Source organism: Hesperophylax consimilis, chromosome 5, assembly GCF_061612785.1.
Source record: "Hesperophylax consimilis isolate HC1 chromosome 5, BYU_Hcon_1.0, whole genome shotgun sequence".
Lineage (NCBI taxonomy): Eukaryota > Metazoa > Arthropoda > Insecta > Trichoptera > Limnephilidae > Hesperophylax > Hesperophylax consimilis.
In genome coordinates this window covers 11,100,565-11,119,133 of record NC_142840.1, presented here as the reverse complement: position 1 = coordinate 11,119,133, position 18,569 = coordinate 11,100,565, and the positions used below count along the sequence as shown (strand labels likewise).

Genomic DNA, 18,569 nt, shown 5'->3' with positions numbered 1-18,569 from the left:
GATATTCGACTCTAGAGACTAATACTTTGAGTTCAATATCACAAAAGATTACGGAATCACATAAAACCTTGTGATGAACAGTCCACCGATTGCCCCTTGATTGGTTCATTTAGTAAAACCATATATAGGGACACAGATCAACTTTGTCTAATAACTTCTTACCTGGATCAACATACTACGGGAAGAGATCAATATATATGAGATCAACATACATAAGTATGCCAATTTGGGTAGATCAACATACTACGGGAATAGATCAAAATATATGAGATCAACATAAGTATGCCAATTTGGGTAGATCAACATAAATTATGCATCCGATTTCCATACAAATTTTGAAAATTTTACTAACAGTATATCAAATGGTTTTTCTGGCAAACTGGCAACATTGATAATTATTGTACCACTGTTGTCAATTCATTCAGATGTATTCCATAATAGCCAAGTTATATGGTGTTTAAGGTGGATCAACTTAGTCTAACAACTTCTTACTGGATCAACATAATACGGGAAGAGGACAATATATATATATATATATATATATATATATATATATATATATATATATGTATAATATGCCTCTTGGTCAAACTGAAACTTTATTAATTAATTACCTAAAATTATTATCGCTTCGCCCTCATCTTTTACATTCCTTCTTGAATTGTATAATTTAAAAATAAACAAAAAAATACTGATTTTATGTGACATTTTCACAATATTGTATAATCTAAAACCGAGTTAACAACCACTATGTAAATTTCCATCCCAACACAGGCGTTACACACCTAGTGAGATGGGCAATACGTCACTATTGTAACTAAATGTAATATTAAAATAAAATAAATAAATAAATACATATATAGCATACCTTTAAGACTTCCTTAGTTATTTAATTTTAAAATCACGGACAGTACTGTGCGCGTTAAAAGTAGGTTTTTTATAACTGGTACCTAAATCAAATTCAAGGAAGCTAACGAAATAGCTTTATTTGGCTCGTAGATCTTATGAGCCTTCAATTGTCAGTCATTAATGAGTATAGACGAGCTCCATAAATAAAGGAAGAAGAGATAGCGAGATGGGAGAAGAGTGACACGCAGCTCTCACGGGATCTATTATATATAGAGGGCTTGTCTAGAACAAGGAAACTTTGCGAGAAAGTACGCGCTTTACCACTAATGCGAGGGAGATATCAGTGGCGATTTTGTAGACAAATTAATTTCGGTTTTTCACTTTGTACACTTAGTTCTTTATTGTGACAGATTAACGAGCCGTAGCTGGTTTTATTGAGCTAATCCTGTCATTTATTCTTAATGAAAATAAGTGGTGAAATGTAATTTAATCTCAACAGGAAAACAGCTGCGCCACTGAATTCATCGGTTAATGTGAAGGTTTTTATGTTTAAGACATTTAAATTTTTTTTACATTTTTTCTCAAGAAGCCAACACTTTGTTGATATAAATAATGATAATAAAATATCTTTGTTTTTAACACCATTTTTTGTTTATAAGTTCAATATATATTAAACCAACCGGTTTCGGTTCACAATCAGGTTTATGTAAAAACATACAATACGTTTTTATATAACCCTGATGAAGGTTCAGGGTGAACTGAAACCGGTTGGTTTTATATATTTAAAATATATACAATACCTAAATGGTATTAACAACAAAGTCATTTTACTCTGTTTTTATAATGCTGTAAATGAGTTTCTACTTACATTGACAATTTTGTTTTCAAACTAACTGCGGCAACCGTAGGAACTTCAATGTTTGTTAAAATAAAATGCAGTTTTGGAATTCCTTTATTTCAAATAGAAACATCAAAAAATGAATGTGGATTGAATTCTGCGGTTACGCCACTTTGAATTGTTGCATTTATCGCCTCATTTAAAGCGACCATTGATGTTTTTTGGAGCGAGTCCAAAAGATCGAAAAAGTAATTTAATCGGAAAAACAATCGGCGAACGGAAAAACAAAATGAAATAGCAAGCGAGGATTTGAAAGCCTATTACAATACTTGAATATTCAAATCGATGGCACGGTCGTTAGCTCTGTGCTCCTTGAAAATGGATACCAAAGCAAGGCAGCCTACTTACTGCCTATCTCTATAAGAATAAAGATTGCCACATAATGGGAGAAAAGGGTGAGCCATTATGTGTTTATATTTCATAAATGAAAACGTTTTCAACGGAACTCTTTCAAAGTTACCTAAAAAATCCAAGAAACCCGAGGTAAAGAGTATTCGTGATAATGCTCTTGTATTTCTTGTAACGTAATTCCCAAGTCGATTATTCAATACCCAAACCTGATCGCCTTAATGTTTGTACAAAGCATCAAACATGCCAATATTTAATATCTCTGAAAAATGAATATTCATTTAGAAGTCGTGTAATAACAATGCGAGGCAGCATACTTAGGTACAACGGGTAGAACACACGAAATAAGCAAACTAGTTACTATAATGACACTACGTCAATGAGTTTTTCAAAATCTTTTTACGACATACGCATACAAGGAAATGAAATGGGAATGCAAAAATCAGCAGATTACGTACAAACAAGGAAATTAAAGGCTTAAAATTTCAGTAGACATTAGTCTAGGTTATCATCCATACCATTTTGTGAGGCGGGTATGGGTACCGCCACCTGGGAACCATTTATTAGATAACCAACACCCCTGCCATAGGTCACCTAGAAGGGATGCCCTAGTTCATGGGGTGGGGTGTTCATTGTCTAGATCTTGGCGGCGGCTGAGTTTGCCCACCTACTGTGTGGCGGGTCGGATCCGGAGAGAATAGTTGAGAGAGACCTTTTGACCTCCCCAGCCGGACTCCCTTTCGACCCATCGCCTTGTTTTGCAATGGGAGGGATGGATTCACTCGTCCGTCACTCCTGGACACATTGATTCCAGTATCCTACTTTTTCCTCATACCTTTTTCCTTTCCAGAACATTCTCTCCTTCCCATCCCTAAAAAAATTCCCCTCACAGCATCCCCAAAGCTATATATATGTATAAACAAATAAAAGTGGGATTGTTCGAAACCTGTTAACATTAATGAATTTTCATGCAAGTTTGTGAAGAATACACACATTACGTTTACCTAAAGATATTAATTATATCCACCATAATTTCAGATGAAACAATGAATAACATTATTTATTATTCTAAGCTACAAGTATGTTATTAAGAGAGCGTAAAAATTCTTTGAAATTAATTACAACGTGAACGCTCTTCAAAGGGGAGAAATTCTTAGCATGATGTGTTATGTAGTGTTTCAAGTAACAATTTTATTAAGCAGTATTCTAATTAATATTCTGTCAGTTACCGTGGAAATTACAAAAACCTTCCTGTCTGGAAACAGGAAAGTAAGCTGTTTTCCTCTATTAAGTTTTTAATTTGGAAAAGGCGTCTGTTTTCAATTGGTTGAATACAAAATGCCTTAAATGAGGAGCAAATTGGAAGGCAATTAACTACAACTCTGTAAAAAAATATTGGAGAATCATCCGGTCAGTTGCTTAATAAGAGAAAGTTGCCTCGTGCAGTTATAAATAGAAAGTCTACGTGAGGAGATGATCTTGTGAAGAAGAATGGGATGGAAAAAATATCAGCAAATTTTGTATTTGTTGACCAATGGGTTCGCTAAGAATTGAATTTCTGCAATAAGGGTAACAACGTGCCCTCATTTCAATAGTTTAACAGACTCGTTACGTCAAATTCGTTGGCTTGTGAATAAATTGAATGACAAAACCATGTTTATTCTGAGTAGGGTGTGCGGAAAAGCCTTCCACTTCATTGGTTTATTATCTATCCCAGTTAATATGTTAAACATTGAGCTTTGTGATGAAAATGTTCACATCGATTTTGATATCGATCTTCGAGAATATTCGAAATAACTTATTATAGGTATCGCAGCCAGAGTTTAAACGAAAAAATAGTAACACAGATGCATATATCATGTTTTAAATTTGTTGAATTATTAATACTCAGATTTGATTTATTTATTTTTTCAAATTTAGTTTGTGAAACTCCATTTCAATTGTGTGTGTGTTTTTAAATATTCGATAAAATTATTATTCAATTTATAAATAAAAAAACATTTTATTTATTAACAAGTTCTGCTGTGTAATTACAATACATATGATATTATTGAAAAAAAAAATAATTTAACATAGTTTTTTTTCAATAATTTTTTCTATAACTTTGGCTAGTACGTAAAAATGTGTACAACAAAAGGATATCTCTACCAAAAGAGTATACAAACACACCAATATAAAACCCTGTACTTATGGTACAATAAAATGAATAATATGACTTTTTATATTATTAAAACACCTATCATATTAAAGTGAAATTCCACAGTGAATTAAATGAATGATTCCAACTCAGTTATGTAACATTTAATTCTGAAGTGCGTTTGATAAGACGTATTTGTTAGGAAGATGAGCATCACAAAAACCCAGAGAGCTGGGGTGCCCATACTCATGCTCATTAACAATGACTTTCAAATTATTAGGAGTCAAACTATCGACTTTTCACTACAACTTGACACGCCTAACTCTCTAGGCGGATAAACGAACGAATAGATTATATTTTAAATCAGAGTTTTCTCAACATATTTTCCGCAACTTATTTGGCTCACCGCTTACTTTTAAATAACATATTTCTTCAACGCCCCCCCCCCCTAAAAAGGATTATCGGAGCAACAAGAATAGCGCTGCAGGGGAATGTCTTTTGTCCATGGTCATTTTCTTTAAAGTAGAAGCTCATCACGCGTTTTGTTCCGTTTCATTAATCACAATTAACAAAATATCTTTTAAGTCAATTGCAACAAAACTACTTATCAACTCTTACGTAGTCTCACGTCTCGATTACTGCAACGGCATTTATGCCAGCCTTCCAAAATATCAAATTGACAAACTTCAATCAGTGTTTAATGCAGCAGCACGGCTCATAACCGGGGTTTCAAAATATTCGCACATTTCAGAACACCTTCGTAACCTTCACTGGCTCAAATGCCCTGAAAGAATCCAGTACAAACTGTGCTATCAATGAAATGGCCCCACCCTACATCTCTGAACTATGCGTCCCGGAAAACACTGGTCTGAGGCAGTCAACTCTTAGATCAGCAACATCATCAGCTGTAGGCAGACTGATAGAACCTAAGCGCAAGCCAAATACTAAGTTTGGTGATCGCGCTTTCGGAGTATCTGGGCCGAAGGCTTGGAATAAACTCCCTCAGGAACTAAGATCCATAACAAGTCCAACAGAATTCAGGTCTAAACTAAAAACTTACCTTTTTAAGCTGTCGTACCCTTAAATTAAATATATCATTCCTAAGAGAAAGTCCAGTTATATTCAATTTTACAATTATGTCCTACATCCTGTATCTAAATTTCGCTAATAAACAATTAGATAATGTTAATTAAGTGTTAATCTCAAGTGACCTACCAGGTAAGTATTGTACTGTATATTATCTCCATAAATAGTTAAGTTATAACATTGTATCATCACATCACTGTAGAAAAGTATTATAAGTTTGCACAGCGCCCTTGAGGTGATTTTGCACAAAAACGGCGCTATACAAGTCATCCAATTATTATTATTATTATTAATTAAATTCAACTTTTAAGTTTTGTCGGTACTTTGTGCGGGATCTACTCCTATGCATATCAGTAAACGCCTACATGAATTTTTGTGTAGTATTATAAAAGAATATAAATTAATTTTAGATTTTTTATTTTTTTATTTATTTGTAATTTTCTTATGTTTTTTTTAATTTATTTAAATAATGATAGTTACAAAATACCGACCGCGATCTGTTATCACTCCTCTAGCAACCCGCTGGTCGACCGCGATCTACGGTTTGGGCATCCCTGCCGTGGAGAATGTCTTTCATTCCATCTCCTCTCTAAGTCTTGTGAAGGGAAAAAGCTGTCAACACACGGTGCGGGAGGCGGGGTTAGACTTTAGCGCCTGAAAGTTTACCGTGCCATGTCTTACCAAGAATTCGTCGCAAATGGTGCAAGCAAAAAGCATTTGGTTTTCTCTCCTAAAAAGTTGTCTGGCTTTCACTACCATAGAGACTCGTACTCAGATCCCCTTTAGAATAATTTCAGTATATACGATGGATCCCCGACATACTGTTTCTCCAATGCGTGTATTATGTGTGATATTAATTATAATCATTTTGATTTCATCAACAATATATAAACAAATAGAAATGTGGCAGGCAGAGTATTGCATTCACCGCTCTGTTCAGCTGAATTGAACAAACATTATTATTATGTTATTTTTTGGAATAACTTATCGAGTAAAACTTCAAATTGTAATATGTAATTATTGAAGACAATATAAGAAATTTCTTACCGAATATTTGAAACAGAACAATCAAAAGATACGGTTACATCTAGGACTCGAACCCAGAACCCTTGCCTTGCCTTGGGTCCTGGGTTCGAGTCCTATATTTGACTGTATCTTTTCTGATTTTTCTGTTTCAAATGTTCGTTTACATGTTTCTAATATTGTCTTCAATAATTAATTATTATTATCATTTAAGATTTATACACTTTTGATATCCACCTTGGTAGTTTAACCACTATAACGTCTCATATATGCTAGAGTAGTAGATTCTTTCGAAAGAAAGATAGAATTGAAACGATGCCTCGTTGTGCAATGGCAAACATTCATGGCTTTTTTTTGTTTATAATTGCTCCAATAACCCATTATTTAAATACTTTTATAAAACGTTGCCTCGACATAAAATATAATTTTACACTAGTTGTGCAATAGCAAACATTCATGGCTTTTTTATTTATGATTGCTCCAATAACACATTGTCTACATACTTTTAAACGTATCTATATCTTTATGTTTGGTTTAAAAGTTCACCCGAAAAGGTCATATTTTATTTATTTCTTGCTTTAATTTAACTTTATGTTTTTTCTTTTCATTTTATAACATTTATCCCCAAAAAATAAAATTAATACCTTAATTTTATGGTTATTTCTCAAATCGTGGAAATGTGATCATAATTACCATAATAACCATACGTAAAAAAATAATTATGGCTGATTTATTGAAATCCTTTTATAATTGTGATTGCAAACCATTTCCTTAGTCTCTTCAGAATATATAGGAAGACGTGTTCATGCAGGTATCTTTTTGCTAATATATTTAATAAGGACGAAGTGTTACAATATTGCGTTTTACAACATTCTAATTACATATTCGTGTTTTACCGACAATTTGTTGGGAAACCTGTCAATTTATTCGTTGAAGGCCTGCAGTCCCGCTTTTAACAGGAATACGAATAAATGAAGAGCAAGTTTTGGCCGTGCACGCACAAGCTTTGCCACTGTAGGATTTTTTGTTACGTATTTACCTTGTATTATTATTATTATAACTGTTCCACTGACATGTTTCAGAAACTAATAATTTTTGTTTTAAAATACTTTAGCCGTGTTTTGTGACCAGATGTGAAGAGCCCAGGTGATTCCCATCCTTTCTCTTCCCATCATTACTGTCATCATCCTCTCCTCGTCATACTAGTCTTCCCCAATACTTCCAGTCTGACACATGCCTCAACATGGGACTGCCATAGTCCTACTGGCTCCGGGCAATTTAAAATCTTTCGCGATATTAATATAAAAAAGATGTGCCATTTTCTTTCCTGAATTTATTTATACAACTAATAATTATTGACTGTCAGAATCATTTATTATTCATTCAATCATTCAAATCCCGATCGGAGCAATCACCTTATTTTCTCGCGTAGAACATGGACCTGCTACTTCAAAGTAACCTCGACAGTAGTTCTGTTCTGTCAACAATTAATTGACTTTGCGTCTTAAAAAAATATCATTATAATTTTCTCTAATTTATTTATTATTGAATCAAAACCAAAATTTCCTCTGATATCATGAGATTTGTAAGTAGGCACACAAACATCTACCACTTAAGGCGATGCCATACGTAGTAATGCAAAATCATGTGTTTTTGGTTTGAAATTTTGGTCGCCTAGGAATGTTTCAGATGCTTTAATTAAATCCTGCGAGTAGAATACATCTTGGCCTTTGAAATAATTGAGTATTTTTTAGATAAGTCTTTTAGATAAGCCCAGCAAAAAATAATGTATAATGCCTATTAAAACTGCTTTAAAGTTCAAAATCTCCTACTTACGAACCCATTTTCGGTTATGATTTTATTGTATAATGTGGAAAAATAATTTATTAAAAAAATGATCGAAAGAAAATTAAATATGAATGCCTGAACATCCACAAAATAAAATAAAAGGCACTTTTTTAACCATGTTTTTTTCTTGCATAAATCAAAACAGGCGGATGGTGTTAAGCGGGAATTTAAACCTTATCGCCATCTACGTAAGGATTGTTATTGATAGCGGCCCAATTTAAAATATTACACGACGTATTGCATCGCCTTAATGATAAATCATATGTTTTATATAAGATTTAAAAAAGTCAGATAAGAAATTATACAATATTTGACCAAAGAAAGGTCAGTAAGCAATCATAATGGCAATTCTTTTTTTAAACTTTCTTCGGGACTGAAAAAATGCGAATAAGAAAGTCCAAATAAACTCGACGATTTCACATTTGAAAAAAAAATCTTAACTGAAACATTAAAACGGCCACCATCTTGATCCGGAAACGCAACATACAAACAAATTTACAGAAATACGAAATGCAAACAGTCGAGTTAAAACAGGATATAGATGTAGAGGGAGAGGTTTGGACGGATCTATGAGCAGTTTGGTGGGATGAGTTGATTGTGTGTGGTATCTTACCTTGACCTTCTTGTCATCCGGCCGATGGTCCTGCGGATGGTGGCTCAGTAGTTGCGGCATGTCTAGGCGGCAGGTGGAGGGGCGCCTGCCCTCCCCACAACCCCCTCGGCCCTCACCCGTCAAGGGGTTCGACGTCTCCTCTTCATCCTCGCCCGCGCTCTCTGCAATACAATACACAGAGTAGTTAGTCACTGGACGATAATCAACCCCACATATTAGAAATAAAGGGAAATAATTGAAATATTGCCGAGTCTACCAAACGCATGGGCTATCAAATCGCGTCGGTTCCAATAAAAGTAGTTAATAAAGAATTAAGTCAATTTTTAAAAGAAATTTATGAATGTTCACCCTCTAACTAAATATCAATATTTTTTTACAAATGTCGATTTCATGGAAATATTTCTAGTAAAAATATTTTTCAAAATTTTCGAATTCCGGCAGGGTACGCGTGACGTCATACGTACCGCAGTTATGTCGGTAATAGGTGAATCACATCGGATCGGTATGAAATCATCAAATCCCAATTGAGATATTTAGCAAGATTTCCAAAAATATGAATTCTTTAGAAATAATTTGTATACAGCGGTGGTGAAATGTGTGCAGTCTACGTTGTGCAACTTGGCACAAAATTTTTCGTATTCTTAAAGCACATTGCGGTGTAAGTGATTTCATTACAGGGGGTTTAATTTTCCTACGGTTTTAATAGTTTTTAAATGACGATTCATTAATTCCATTTATAATTAAATATAAAAACTTACATATTTAGAATCAGGGTTTGTTAATCTTTATGAAATTGTGTTTTATAAGGCTTAATATTATTTTACTGAATTTCATTATTATTCGTTTGATGTGAAGTTGAAACAAATGCAGTGCGCCGCTGTGCGCAGATGTGATTTGCAATAGTATTTTTATTTTTTTTTAAATTTATTTATTTCTATATAATATTTACAGTGTTCACATAATTATTTATATTTGTACATGATATATTTCAAACTTATTACTATAATATGTTGTGTGTAAGGTAGGGTTAGAAGGTGAAATTGTATGTGAGTAATATTGTATGTTTCGTGAACACCTCACTAGGAGAACCTGTGCTGAGGTGTTGACGTGGTTATGTATAGGTGTGACAAGTTATTTTTTATAAGTTTTAATTTTTGTTTTTTTTTTGGTTTTTGTAAATTGAATATTCATAAAATTTTAATGGTTTTTGTAAATTGAATATTCATAATAAATATGTAAAAAAAATAAAATATTGATATATATTAATATATATGTAAGTGCATTGTAAGTATGTTCATCTACCTTGTATCAATTATTTATTAAAAAAAATTGTGAGTTACTATAATTATTGTTGAGTTGAGTAAGGAAGTATGCCAACATGGAACAGACGAACAGACTTTAAACAGCCATTCCTGAAATTATTTGGAGTAAAAATGTAGATGGATTTAAATTTTTTTATTTGTTTCTTTCTACTAAGTGATAAGCTCCATCCATTACTGCCCAATGTTGTGGGAACGGGAAGAGAACTCAGTCACTCCTTCGATAAATGCATGTAACAGTCTTTGGCTAGAAGTATCCACAAAATAAAATAACTAAAAAAAATTATGAGTTTTAAAACCCACTATCGAAAGAGTCCACCTAATAAATTGAAAGGAGGTAATGCAATGTTGCTAACTTGATGCGTGTGCATTATATAAACGTCATTATAAAAATAAAAATATTATATAAGAATTAAGGCTTTGGCGCATCGTAATCCAACATCTGCGTATCTGTCACAATCTCAAGAACATTCAATGTACCCATTGTTGGGACTTGGCAATAATATTACGTTCAAGGAAACGTCTCATAGTGCCAGAGCTATTAAATAAGACATTTTCACACAGCAATGTTCGCAGACATGTTGAATAACACATTTCTATAAGCAGACGTATTAAGTAAAGCATACAAGACCAGAAATTTCTACTGGCGTACTTAAATTGAGTACAGTTTCAAAGGGGCCGGATAAAACATTTCATCTTGCATTTGAAACATGGCGAAAGAAATGTCTTGTAATTTATAAATTACGACATTATTCATAAATATGTAAGGAAAATTTTACGAATGAAGATATTATGACAGAATGCAAGGCCTAGGAGTAATAAATTATGTATATCAAAAATATGAAAGGAAAACACAGTTGAGTTGGAGAGTAAAACAGATAAACATACAAATTAACTTACGTTATAAAAATATATGTTGCTTGAGTCCTTGAATATATAATATCCAATAAATTGTAGGATGACATGGCATGATCAAGTGAAATAAGTATTGGAGTCAATGATGAATTCAAGTGGGTGTATGAATGCCTGTAAAGCAAGCAGTATGTGCTAAAGTAAAATTGTGTGGAATACCATCGATCCCACAATGGTGTGGTTCTCCGTTAGTTTATTTAACAAGACCAGTTTTTATGAGACAATTATTAATTTGATAGATTGCAGTATATGCCGCACTGTGCTTGATTTAGCCCGTAGTCCCACGGGTCGGTAAGTAATCGACCTAAGCCGAATACCTCAATCCCGCAGAAAAGTTCCTCACTGAAATGTGCTGCAGACCGTTGGTACCTTACTAAAGCAAACTTAATTTTCGTTGCGGGTCTTGCAGCATTCGGTTTATGTCGATTGCGTATCGACCCGTGGGACGATGGCCTTAACTGATCCATTTATACTAGCTGTACCCCGCCACACGTTGCTGTGACTCCCTCAGTCTGTCTGGGCAGATAGAGAAACAATAGCGCTTTTGCTTTTACGTCCAACAGATAGCGCTGTATTTAAAAAAAAAATTTTTTACCTGTTACAGGTGGTATCGATATAATAGACAAAAACACACGCGTATTCGAAAACGTTGTGTCAAAATTTCATAGAAACCGAGCATTAACATTTTTATGGATCTTGATGTTTGATTTCAGAGTGTTGATGCTAATACATATTATTATGATTTAATTGAGGCATCAATGTCAGTATAATTAATCACTATGTTTCATTAAGGCAGCCTTTTAATTGCAAGGTTTGCCAACGCCTTTGAATTATATACGACAAAACACTGCTGTGGCTGATTTGCAGTTCTTTTCAATGTGAGCATGGAATATCGAACGAGCGTCTTACACAATTCTCAAGTCGTCATGTGCTGACGTAGCTTTCATTTTATAATTGCAATATACGGTCTCGTGTAACCTTGTAAACCACATTTTAAGACAATATCACGCGGCAAACAGAAACCGACTAAAAGTGAGCTACGCTATTGAGCACACAAAATAAGAGACGAAATTACTAGAATTTGATAATATTTCAACAGAAAATAATTTTAATTATCTTTTTCGAAATTGGAACTATAATGTGTCTGAAAATCTGCGCTAGCGATACTATACAATTTGATTACTCTCGCGTAGTAACTACTTCACATTTCACATTCAACAATCCTTTATACGAGTATGCCGGAAGAGAAACACCGAGATAAATTGCAGCATTTTCTTTGGTACGGCTACAACCCACAAAGTCGCTTACCGGTCCATCATTTTGCTTTAGGGGCGGCGAGGAGAGGGCTAGTACCGGCCAACCCAACTCCCCAGCACAGCTTACTAACTTTTCATCATGGATACGAGTTGCAAAAAGTCTAAGGCCCTGTGCACACGGAGCTACACAGAAGAATCTGATCGCTGACGCAAATCACTATCAAGTCCGCGATGAGTCAGAACGTTTGTAATTGAATGGGACACGAAAGACAGTACTACCTATCACCAATCAGTCAGCAACGCATTAGTAACCAGTTTCTCGTCCGATTGAATCTACGTTTCTTGTGTTAATTATCATTAATTTAATAATAATTTCATTTTTTTTCACGAAAAACCCCCATAACAGGTGTATTATATAGGCTGCAAGAATTACTACCCATTATTTTACTAAATTTAGTGTACTATGCCATGGTGCATTCACACCTATCCTATTTCTGCTGTATCTGGGGATTTGCCTCAAAGAAACTGACATAGGACCTGCAGGTGGTTCAAAACCAAGCTCTCAGAAATGTTCTTGGTCTTTCATGGGACACACATGTCAAGGATATATATTCAGTTTGCGGCATCCTTCTAATCACAATCCTTCCCAAATATGAAATCACGAGCACCATCCTACAATTTACTCAACAATCAACTCACACTCAACATCAAGCCTGTTTATAATTAAGACATCCACAGTCACAATACCCGTAATAATAATAAAATCCGCATTCCTCCAATACACACCACCATATATGTGATAAAATTTCTGAACTATATTGCCTACACACTCTATAACTCTCTTCCAGATATGTATAAAAACATCCAGGATATTAAAAAAAATCAAAGTACGGCTTTGAATGAACATTTTTTTAGTACATTAGAAAACGAAAATACATTATTTTTTTGTTGTGTTTTGTTTATTTTTTTTCACATTATCTTTTTCCTGTATTTGTAATAATGCATATTTTTTTCACTAATCCACTTTATGTGGTTTATTTTATATTCTTACCTTCGCTTTGTGGTTATGTGTATATTCTTTGTTTTTATACTTAACCTAACTTTTTAAACGAAATTTTAAGATCAAAATATCAATGTAAAATTGTACCCTTTCACTCCCACACATATTTTGTAAGTTCTTCCCGTCCTAGAATTAGTTTTGTAACTCATCGAGATTGCTCTAGCAAAAAATAAAAATTATATTAAAAAATGTATGAATGGATATATAGGTATGATGAACCATATGATTTCAAGATATGGAAGACAATGATAGCAGTAATGCTAGCAGATTCACTACTGGAATCATCACTAGAAACTTCATGACCACACAGAAAACTAGAGATTACTACTTCTGATAGGCGTGTGCAGAACTGCATCACTAAATGAGTTAGTAACCGGTTAGTTACTTCAATAGTAAACCAATTCAGTTCATTTTTGAATGGCTTCGTGTGCACAAGGCCTAAGAGTTTTATGAGGGTCTGAACTGAGCATACTGTGGATACTAGAAATAACTTAATCTAAGAAAATGTTGGTGGCATTTTCAGAAAGATTTGTTGAGTATGATATTTTAATTTAATTTGTATTACCAGATCAGAATTAATAATTAAAGTTGTTACATAAACTTACTAAGTCTACTAATCCACGTATTAGATGAAGACGCCGCTCTTCAGGGCTCCGAAACGTAACTGATTTGTACAGTGCAGTTCAGATGAGTTTATCTGTTCTGAGGTTTGTATGGTGAATGTTGCACTTATGATAGACAACTTCCGATACGAGTGGGCCCCAGAAGATGAATAAATTGTTGCCATTTTATGCAATGCAAATATACTTAAGATAATATACGTTATGTCGTCCATGCCACAGAAATTCGCTTCAAAAAATTGCAAATTTAACAGGTTTGTGATAAATAATCGCGCTTAAGGCAGTTTTTAATCATAATAATACACATTAAGTTATATCAATTTATGTATTATTATGAAAGTGAGATATTGCATATTTTATGTGATTACACAATACACATATCGTCAAATAATGTTTTGCTTTGAAGTATTTGAATTACTCGATCGTGCTATGTCTTCCGGTTTAATCGTTTTAAAAATAAAACAACAACCGTTCAAATCAAGCTGATAAATAATAACGACGATATTTTCATCTTGTTATTGGTAATGAGTCAAACATTAACTTTAACACGATGTTTTACTATAAAAACAAATGACGAACAATTTTGTAAATTATGAGAAATACGGGAAAAAAACGTTTGGGTAGAACTACTGTTTCTAAACAAAACAATAAAATTCTTGCAAAATCGAATGTTTTACTTAAATTTGTCTCTTGTGAGGACGTACGTAAAGGGTAAGTGGTAAGATAGGTATTACGCTAAAAATATCGGCTTTGGAAGGTTGTTCCGAAGTAAATCCTGGGAATAAAGAAGGAATTTCTTTTCAGGATCGTGAAGACGACAGATATTGTGAAATATTTAGTTTTTATTAAAGGGAATAATAAAAAGCGCAGCGAAGAAGTTTCTTAGTAAACGGTTCTTTGTGACCAAAGGCGGTTTTCCGGAGATGAATATTATCCACAAGTTTGGTCTTATTTAAGGAAAGAAAGGCTTTATAATGCGAAAGACGATAAAATGCCCGAGGGTTTGACTGAAGTTTTTTCCTTTTGTGATTCGTTAGTAAAACATGAAGTAAAAAAAATACAAAAAGAACATTTTAATTTGAATTGAGGTATTGAGTAGATAAATTTAATATCATTGAAAATAGTTGTAAATAATAACACCGTTAAAAAGGTTTTACATTAGCAATAGGCGGTCCTCTCATCGGGAAGATATGATTGTCACTGTGACTCCTACCCTAAATTGACACAGGAAGGGGGAGAAATGTTCCTTGGCAATTATAAAGTTACAATACTATACACTAGTTCGGAAACTCTTAATAAAGTGGGAAACTGATCACACAGAGAACCATTTTTTTTTAAATCTGAGCATTTCTATTTATGTTTCTATTTTATCTATTTCTATTGTCTAGGTGATTCTTATCTTCACCACCAGCTGACCACAACATCACTGAGCACAAATCCACATTCCGACGTGATGTGACCTAGCCGACATGCATACCAACGTGATACATACAGAAATACTATGTACGTACTAAACACAGTGATACCTACAAATCTACAGCGATTTCAGCTATTATTAGGGTGGTGTAATGTTGAGACAATTTACTGGAATAAGAACAGTTTTACCATAAATGACAAATATAATACCAGATACAAAAATGGCAATAATACGCTGTCATCTAGTTCCTATATCTTGGAAGCGGGAGACGTATAATTTATATTGTAATGATATTCTTCGACATACAAGTCTTATATCACATACACGAATAATATACGAAATGTGCCGAGTGCGAAGGAAGCGGGTAGTAGAGGTGGAAGGGGTGATAAGAAAAGTTTATATTAACTACAAACAGCCAACGTACATTGTACGCCCCACACTTTCCATGCGAAGGGCGGCGCAGTTTTTGATAGAATGTTGAGCATAGTTGAAGATGTAATTTATTATATCTTCAATAAACAACAATTTTACTAATGAAGATATTATGACAGAATGCAAGGCCTAGGAATAATAAATTATGTATATCATAATTATGAAAGGAAAACACAGTTGATTTGGACAGTAAAATGGATAAACACAAAAAATAGCTTACGTAATAAAAATATATGTTGCTTGAGCCTTGAATATATTATATCGAATAAATTGCAGGATGACATGGCATTATCAAGTGAATTGAGTACTGGAGTCATGTCAACAGTCAACTGATGAATTGAAGAGGGTGTATGAATGCTGGTAAGGCAAGGAGTATGTGCTAAAGTAACATTGTGTGGAATACCACCGATCCCACAATAGTGTCGTTCTCCGTTAGTTTATTTAACAATATCAGTTTTTATGAGGCAATTCTCTATTTGATAGATTGCAGTAAATGCCGCACTGTGCTTGATTAAGCCCGTCATCCCACAGGTCGGTAAGCAATCCAACTAACGTACATTGTATGCCCCACACTCTTCATGCGAAGGGCGGCGCAGTTTTTGATAGAATGTTGAGCATAGTTGAAGATGTAATTTATTATATCTTCAATAAACAACGGCATAGATACTTGAGAAAATGCTGGGAGCGAAGGTACTAAGAAGCAATTGGTTAAGGGATAAATTACAGAAAAGTTTTGTAAATAAACCTACCCAAACGAAAACTTTGAAAAAAAAAAAATTTACTTTACAAAATTTTTTCCATGGTTCATGGATTTTTGAAGTGTAGAATCTACTTAACGATTATATAACTACTAGTAGTTCTGTGAACAGCAAATATCGCGTTGAAAATGCATGTTTCTTATATTTGATAAATCGTAAAAAAAAATTTCGCTAAAATTATAAGATTTGTAAGTAGGTACTTAAATACTTACCGACTAAATTATAAAAGATATATTTCATTTATGTCAAATAAGAAATGATTTAATTTGTCCCAATCTCAGTGGCCATTCTTTTTTCAAATTTTTATGTCTGGTAGGTACCATAACATTGATTATTTCGATTTTTCGTAAGAACCACGCTCATGTGAACTCGGGATAAAATGTAGTATCCAACGCGGCCAAAGGAAACGGAATGTAACGAACTAATTTACAGACAGATTACATGCCAATCGGACGAGTTAAATCTGTCACTCAATTAATTTGATCAGTTTGAATTTGTCGTAGACCTGCTAAAGTCTTCGTATGTGGTCGATAGTCCAGTGGTCAGTACTTGAGTAAATGCTGGGAGAGTAAGTACGTACTGTGGAGAAATGTGTTAAATCATGTCTAGCAGTAAAAATGTTGCAATCAAATCTACCTAAAGAAAAACCTTATTATTTTTTTAGTTCTAAATAATTATTTTTCCAAGTGTTTTAAGAGGATCTATTGTTAATTTGTTCGTTTTGAATTTGCCGTAGAGATGGTCGACAGTCCAACGGCTAGAGCGCCCGGCTAGCAGTTAGACCGGTTGAGATCGATTCCCAAGGCGCCTACCGAGTTACATTCTTTTCAAAAATATGCTAAGCCAACGGCTTTATGTCGACTATACATTATTTATTCAAACAATTTTTTTATTCTTCTGAAAATCTGAAGAGTATGCTGAAGAAACAAATATGTTATATAACCCCGCTAAAACGGCTCTATTGGTCATAAGACATGGGCAAGGCCCGAAAAATATTCCTCCAGCTACCTTGAACGGTGTGAACTTGAAGGTGACCGAAGGAAATAAATACCTTGGACACATAATCAGCAGTAATCTGATGGACGATGATGATATCGATAGACAAAGGCGAACTCTCAGCATTAAAGCAAACATGCTCAGTAGAAGATTTCGCCTTTGTAGTACCGCAGTAAAAAGGACGCTCTTCCTTTCCTTCTGCGCGACGTTGTACACGTGCGAACTATGGGCAAACTACAAAAAGCGTAGTATAGAAAGACTACGGGTCCAATACAACAACGCCTTCCGCACAATGTTTTGTCTCCCCAGATACTGCAGCGCTTCCCGTATGTTCACGGAGGGGCGAGTTCCCGGATATGCAGCCCTTATTAGATCCAGGGTGGCAGGAATGAGGGAAAGGATAAGAAGCTCTGGAAATATCTTCACTATGGAAGCCCGCCTCACTCCATCCTCCAGCATTGACGCACACTGGAGAAAAATACTAGCGCCTAACATAGTCACGGCTCCCTAAAGGCTTCAACTTTCTATTATTTTATTATATTTTATTTTCAATTTATTCTGTTTTATTTCTTTGTCTTTCTGTTCTATCTTTTTGTTTTTGATTATATATTTTGTTGTATCTCTATATGGAATATGTGGGACTGCACTAACCTCCCCACATACTGGAATAAACACCTTATTATTATTATTTTATATGGTACTTTTATTATAAATTATTTATCAATTTGAAAGCCCATCAAAACTAAGTATAACTGATTTATTATGCAGGTGTCCGTGGGTAAAGTGCGCTAACTTCGGGGGGGTGATTCTACATGTGGTCAGGATAAACATATAATTCAATTTAATATTATTTAATTGGTATAGTATGAATCTGGATAAAAAAAAAATTTTTTCATACAAAAAGTTCAGCGCAAGTCGGGCTTAGTTGGGAAACGTTATAAGTAATCTATTTTTTTCCTTCATATAAACCGGACTTTTTCAAGACCCGCATTAATAA

General features: G+C 34.1%; 1 protein-coding gene across 1 annotated transcript in view; it reads right to left on the bottom strand.

Moving 5' to 3' along the window:
• The window catches only part of Trpgamma (Transient receptor potential cation channel gamma), a 291,674-nt gene that overhangs the window by 104,376 nt on the left and 168,729 nt on the right, over positions 1–18,569 (bottom strand). The window contains exon 3 of the mRNA XM_089631611.1: positions 8,803–8,963. Within this exon, the coding sequence (XP_089487737.1) occupies positions 8,803–8,862 (60 nt within the window). The 5' untranslated portion in view covers positions 8,863–8,963. The remainder of the gene's footprint in view (positions 1–8,802; positions 8,964–18,569) is intronic.